Here is a 7113-nt window from a genome sequence, read left to right as displayed (position 1 = left end):
ATACCAAGTTTAGAACAAAATCCATTTGAATCATTAGTCATAACCGTACGATACGTAAAAATCTATTGTTAAAAACATTCATTAACACTATTCCTAAAATATTTATACTAAAATTGTTTAAAATTTTGAGCTATTGCTTTACAATTACATTTTAAAACTATATAACCTTAAAAACTTTGCTCAGCCATGTGGCAGCATGGAATTATAATTGAACCAAAGAATCATAACCAAACTTTGCAGAACCAAAAGGTACACCGAACAAAATAATTGAGACAACCATGGACCAAGTAATTTATGGAATTTAGAAAAATTAAAACAGTGAAATTGAGCGCTAAATTTTGAAAAATAATTTCTATAAGCTGGATTCACCAACGTCATTAATAGATGAATTATTATTATTAATACTTAACAAATATGTGAACATGATACTTAAGTTATCAATGTCAGAACGTCTATTCATAGTGTTCTCACATTGAAAAATGCTGCACATCTCAAGGAAATTTCTTTTAAAAACATTATTTTCTGTAAATTTTATACTTACTTCGTTAAAATCAATATCATGTTTACAACTATTTGTATGGTTCGACAACATACAAGAATTCTTATTAGTCTAATGTCACTTTTATGAGAAACAATCCTATCTTTAAGCCTCCTAACCAGTTTGCCCAATATAAACTTTTTGACAATCCTTACAAGGAATACTATACACTACATTAGATTTATGTAATAAAGGAACCTCATCCTTAAGATTAGAAAAAATATTTTTAATAATTAACTTATTCGTAAAAGCTAGTCGAATGTCATTCATATCTGAAAAAATGTTTTTTAATTTCCACGTTATAGATTCTATATAGGGTAATGAAAAATATGAAAAATTTTGGGGAACTGAAATATTGTTAACAACACTGTTTATATGGGAAGTACTGCCTGACCCACCATCAAGAACAGAATGTGAAGGAGAGAAAACTTGTGAATCATTATTTCTATTAAAAAGAATTTTGTTAACAAGCCTTCTTGGGTAACCACATTTAAGGAACAATTGAGCAAGTTTTCTCAGGTTTTCCATCGTTTTTGAACGATGTGACGTGCGCAAGACCCTATTTTTCATCCCTAACAATAAGTTAATTTTCTGTTTCATGGGGTGGTACGATGCAAAATGCAAGTATCGTCCTGATGCCCCAGGTTTTGTATACCACGATGTGTAAAGAATATTGTTTCAGCTCTGAAAACTTTAGTGTCAAGAAACGGAACACTTTTGTTCTCGTCTTCTTCTTCCACAGTAAATTGTATGAAAGGGCTATAACCATTAAAAACATGTAAAACTTGTTGTATGCTACCCAAGGGAACACTAAGTATAATATCATCATCGTATTTTTTAATAAACGGCATTTCAAAATTTAAACGATTAATACATTCGGCAAGTAAGTCATCCATCACATACTGAGCTAATATGGGCGAGACAGGACTACCCATAGGCATACCTAAAATTTGTTTATAAATTTGATTATTGAACGAAAACACAGTAGAATCAAAAAGANATATATGCTCGTAAATACAAAAACAAATTTGAGATCCATGGCCAACTTTGTGAGAATTTATAAAAAAACCGGAAAAGTGCCGAAAGTTTAGGGTCGTCTAACTTTTTTATTTTAAGAGATACAGAAAACTTATTTTAATAAAATTTCATGGCAAAATTGATATTTTTCACCTGGTATAAACAGATTTTATTTTTATTTTTTTATTACACGGGCAAAAAAAAATGTCATCGAAGTAGACTATGGGCCACAAAATAATTGCTTGTTTTTTCCTCTTTCTTGCGATATACTACATGTTGCCTTTATCTTTTATATTTATTACAGTTTTTATAATTTTGATATAAAAAAATATAAAAATTTTCGTGTTGCTTATGTTAATGTAGAAATTGTTTTAAACACACCAAATATAAAAAAATAATAAATATATCTACTTACAGAATTAGAGCTTTTCTCTTCCTCAAATGACATACACTTTTTTATTTTATAACACCTTCAAAATGATAATTTTTCAAATAACAATGAACTGTAACAGTTTTCAAGCCAACAGTTATGTATCATCTATAACAATAAACAGTTTACCAAATGATGACATTACTGGGGTCAAAGGGGTAACATATTTGTTTTTACAGTTTGCGAGATTTAGCGTAAGCTACTTTCTCTGTGAAAGAACAATGTTGAAGGCTTAATTCTCTCTAATGCAAAAACCAATACTATAATAAAGTAATAAGAAAATCTGTATTTTGCTTAAAAGTGCATTATATTTATTAATTCTTTTGTAGTTATTATGTTTAAAATTAATGTTTACATTAACATAAGCAACACGAACATTTTTATATTTTTTTTATATCAAAAGTATAAAAAATGTAATAAATATAAAAGATAATGGCGACATGTAGTATATAGCATGAAAGAGAAAAGAACAAGCAATTATTTTGTGGAAATACCTTACTTTGATGACATTTTTTTTGCCCGCGTAGAGGGCGCTGCAATTTACAGACGATAGTTCCAAAATCTGTTTATACCAGGTGAAAGATATCAATTTTGCCATGAAATTTTATTAAAATAAGTTTTCTCTATCTCTTAAAATAAAAAAGTTAGGCGACCTTAAATTTTCGGTACTTTTCTGTTTTTTTTATGATTACTGACAAAGTTGGCCATGGATCTCAAATTTGTTTTTACGAGCATAAAGGCCTCAAAAAATGCAACAAAAAATATATAAAGATTTTTGACGTGCGTCTATTAAGCGAGATACATAGAAGGGGCCCTCTTATAGTAGACAGCCTATATATATATATATAGAATATAATAAAGAAATGAAATCTTACTTGTAATTATGGGCCCAAGTTAAAGCAGCTGGTAAATTAAGTAATGTGATTATACACCATAGAAAGAAGATAGTTGAATGAAAAAAAAGTGAATTATTCGTAGCAAGCAATTCATTATCTACTTTTTCTTTTAATTCACTTGTATTAATTTTATCATTTTCAGATATTTTATTTTCACCTTCTTCATCTGTGTCACCTTTTCTTTTAATCTTAGATTCGTAAATTTCGTTGTACAACTCATTTAAATCAATATCATCCATTTCCTTTGTATCTCCAATCTCCTCATCCAATATCTCCTTTTTTCCATTATTTCTTTTTTCATTTTTAGAAACTCGAGTTTGTGATATTTCTATATGTTCCTTGTCTAATAAACATTCTTCGTCATTTTTTAAATTGGTTTTCTCAGCGCAACATTTTATATCATCTTTTTTGGTAAGTCCATGTGTCGTTTTTCTGATGACATTTTTACATTTTTCAGCAAACCGTTTTATAAAAAACCAAACTACTTTTTCTATGTAATTTTGTGACATATGTGTTAACTAGGAAGAAATGACTTGTGACATACAGGGTGTCCCGAACTGATGCAACAAAATTTGGTCACAGATTCTTAAGACAAATTTAGGGGAACCGTATTTTTTATTTTTGCCAAGTGACCCCCTCTTTCAGAGTTACATCCCCCTGAAATCCACACTTAAGAATAATCTTATTTTTATATCTCAGAACCCTGTTGTACGAGAATCACTATATTTGCTACAAAGGGGTTTTATGACGTGGAATTTAATGGTGCTACGCTTATTGTCGGAAAACCCCCTTAAGACAATTTTTCGTGGGACCCCTTGTATTTGGAGCCAAAAAAATTTGGTATTTGTATATTTAAATTTCTTAAAAATTATTAGTCCGCTAGAAAGCCATTAATTTTATAAACATTTTTGTCCCTTGATACTTTTTTCATAAAACGCAATGTTTTCGAGAAAAATGTCAAGATGTGATCGAATGCATATCGTGATTGGCCATTTTCCTCAAAAACATTGCGTTTTACGAGAAAAATATCAAGAAACAAAAAAGTTCTAGTTTCTAGCTATCCAATAATTTTTAAGAAATTTAAATTTACGACCAAATTTTTTTGGGTCCACGAAAAAGTGTCTTAAGGGGGTTCCCCGCCAAAAAACGTAGCATTATGAGATTCCATACGTAATAAAACCCCTGTGTACCAAATTTAGCGATTTTCGTACAACTGGGTTCTGAGATATAAAAAGACTATTCTTAGGGGCAGATTTCAGGGGGCTGTATCTCCAAAAGAGGGGGCCACTTGGCAAAAAGAAAAAATACGGATCACCTAAATTTGATTGACCAGGTTTTGTTGCATTAATTTCGGGACACCCTGTATATTAAAAAAATTGTTATAGTATTTACCTTTAAAAAATAAAAAAGTGTCCCTAGACATAGTGCTAAACTTCCACATGTGGAAATACTTGCAAAAACTAACAGTATTGCTATGATAAAGGGTGCTTTCTCTAATAAAGTAGTTATAAAATCCGTACTGCTAATGGATAAAAATAGTATTCCTGTCAACCTAAAAAAGTAAGGTTAGTGATATTATTGAAAAGCAAATACGTTATTACGTACTTCAGACTTAATTTATTTATAGTAGAGTCCAATGTTACAAGTGATATGATGTATATTACACCTAGTAACAAAACAATGCCAACACTACATAGGAATAGGATTATATGTGAACCAAAAAATTCAGTGCCCTCTTCAGTTAAATAAAATATGTCAGTCTTTGGCAAACGGTCGTACATTTCTATTTTTCTAAAATACGAAACAAAAATAGTTTCCATTTAGCTACCTCTTATTATTAATTAGGTACCTCAAAATTACTGATAATATTTTAACTATCGGTAGAGTGTAGTACGCCTTTACTCCTTCCTTTATAGCAACAAAAAATATAGGACAACTTCCATTTTTCAAGCTCTTTAATTGGTACCTCAGAATCATTAACATAATAACTGCAATATTTGTTAATAACAAAGGTGTATAGATCCTCGCCATTTGTCCCAATGATCCAAATATACATGGCTTTATACTGAAAACAAAATTTATATTAATTTAATTTTTTTTTAAATATTTTTCTTAAACTGAATAATTTTTAAAATAGGCAAGAGGAAATTCCGAGTCTGCCGATCACTGAAAATGGTCCTAACCGATCCACTCACTGTCAACCACCCTAACCCTAAAATACGTTCATGCTGCACACCGACATGCGACAGGAGTTTCATAAGTATACGGGCCGTGTTGTATCAGCTCTATGGCGAAGGGACAGACAAATGATATTCTGTCCCAGCGCCAAATTTACTAAGACGGAGAAGAGGTGTCACTGAAATGAGCAGGAGGTCCTGCTGTAGTGTGACTTTGCTACCACTAAAAGACCTATACAAATCAGTGCGGGGAATACCTCCGCGAGAGGAATTGTTGCAAGGGGCTGCTCGCAAGGAGGTGTTTTATCACCACTGTTATGGAACCTAGACAGTCTCCTATGCCACCTCAACTCGGAAAACGGCATCTATACCATCGCTTATGCAGATGACCTCACTATGCTGATCAGTGGAAAATTCGAGGGGATTCTTTGCCAAAGAATGCACAGCCTTAAGAACTATTGAAAAGTGATATGAGGACCATGCTCTGTCAGTGAACTCCAGGAAGACAGAAATGGTTCTCTTCACGAGGAAGAGAAAACTTGGGCCAACTCTCCTAAACACTACACTAAGCTGTGCATCTGATGTGAAGTACTCGATACAAAACTAACATGGAATCTTCATTTTGAAATAATATTAAAAAAGGCGTACATATCCTATGAGCTGTGCCGCAGAACCGTTGGTACCACCATAGCAATGAAGGTAATGCTGTGTCTGCCACTTCTGGATATCTGTCTAAGACAAGTGGCCTTGACAACCATGCTTCGCCTTAAGAACGTAAGAACGTCATCAGGAAAATACCCCTTTGTGGTTTTAACTTTTGAGGTTAAGGTATATTTTGATGTTTATTGATAGAGAGTTCGAGTTAAGACTAATTTTATTTTCTATAAATACAATAATGTAAGTTTAGCTGAGTAAGAATAATGTATTGTCATGTTGATGTTAAATGTTTTATTTGAAAAAGTTTATTAATTGATTTTTGAAGTTCATTTGCATATTCGGTTCCTAAATCTGTTTTTAAAATTTTAAAAATACCAAATTTCATCACAAATTCTTCAAATAAGGCTTTAGATATAATTTTAGCTTATTTACTTTCCAATGGAACGGCTTGTATAAATTTTGTCAAGTTACATTGTATATAGGCCAGTCATTACAGCTTTTTTTCGGGAAAAAAATACTACTAGAAGTTTCTCTGCGGAATATTGTTCAGAAACGTGTTATAAACAAAATATCAAAAAATCAACTCAAGACTAGTTGGGAAACTTTGTTAAAACAATGGTCAAAATTATGGAAAAGTGGTTTTTTGACTCGCGTAAAAAAACTGTTATTCATAGAGAAAAAAGGTTTATACAAAAAAAGTAGGTATTAAATAAATATGTAAAATAAGACAAGTCCGATTAAATTCCGATAATTTGTTTATGCGCAAGAACTTAAAAATGGTCGAAATTGTCCGCTTTTTTCAATTGCTAATAATTAATGCAATTTTCATCACAGATACTTGTAATTCAGGATTTTTGAGGCTTTTTACACCCTTCATAAGTGGTAAAAATTTCAGCCCAAAAGCTTCATTAGCTTGGCGTTGGCGGAATTTGTTATCTAAGAAGATGCTATTTTCAATTCATTTTTCCCAAGCTCACAGGCGTTGTAGGGTTTCGGTCATTAGTTGTTTTTGTACCTAAATAGTTGTACTGACATATGCATTTACTGACAATTTATTTTTTCAAATTTAATTTGTTTAAAAATGAATGAAAAAATGTTAATATTTATTAAATTGTTAAGCGCGCATGCTCCGCCTCGCTCTCCCCACTCGTTCGCAAGACCAAGTAATAGAACGCATTGTTGTAGACCGAAGGGCTATTATGCAAATGAACGAAACACGCGCCAAAATCCTTGGCAGGAAAAATGACCTCGGATGGAGCGGGGTCGGGTGGGGTTATCGCTCTTTATCCACTTCATCGCTGTAGGCCCGGACGCCTCGTAGAGGTAGGCCCTTTCCCCGTCATTCCGGACCGCCAACGCGGCCGGATTGGATCGGTTCGTGGGGCCTCCTCCTGTCCT

General features: G+C 32.3%; 1 protein-coding gene across 1 annotated transcript; it reads right to left on the bottom strand.

The window, feature by feature from the left end:
• Positions 1–2856: 2856 nt before the first annotated feature.
• LOC108915936 lies at positions 2857–4945 on the bottom strand. The gene is made up of 4 exons (XM_018722097.1): positions 4731–4945; positions 4487–4672; positions 4274–4433; positions 2857–3399 (listed from the first exon to the last, which is right to left on the bottom strand). Exons 1-4 carry the CDS (start codon positions 4910–4912, stop codon positions 2857–2859), a joined length of 1071 nt encoding a protein of 356 aa, XP_018577613.1. The 5' UTR covers positions 4913–4945.
• Between the last annotated feature and the right edge of the window lie 2168 nt (positions 4946–7113).

The sequence above is a fragment of the Anoplophora glabripennis genome, unplaced genomic scaffold (genome assembly GCF_000390285.2).
Source record: "Anoplophora glabripennis isolate ALB-LARVAE unplaced genomic scaffold, Agla_2.0 scaffold1941, whole genome shotgun sequence".
Classification (NCBI taxonomy): domain Eukaryota; kingdom Metazoa; phylum Arthropoda; class Insecta; order Coleoptera; family Cerambycidae; genus Anoplophora; species Anoplophora glabripennis.
The sequence above is the reverse complement of the archived record's forward strand: the minus strand, read 5'-3'. Positions and strand labels throughout refer to the sequence as shown.

Coding starts and splice junctions, on each gene's coding strand:
- LOC108915936 (XM_018722097.1), bottom strand. CDS start 4,912: ATGGCGAGGATCTATACACCTTTGTTATTAACAAATATTGCAGTTATT. Junction 4,434..4,486: donor ATAAATAAATTAAGTCTGAA/GTACGTAATAAC, acceptor TTACTTTTTTAG/GTTGACAGGAATACTATTTT. Junction 3,400..4,273: donor CACTTTTTTATTTTTTAAAG/GTAAATACTATA, acceptor ATTTCTTCCTAG/TTAACACATATGTCACAAAA.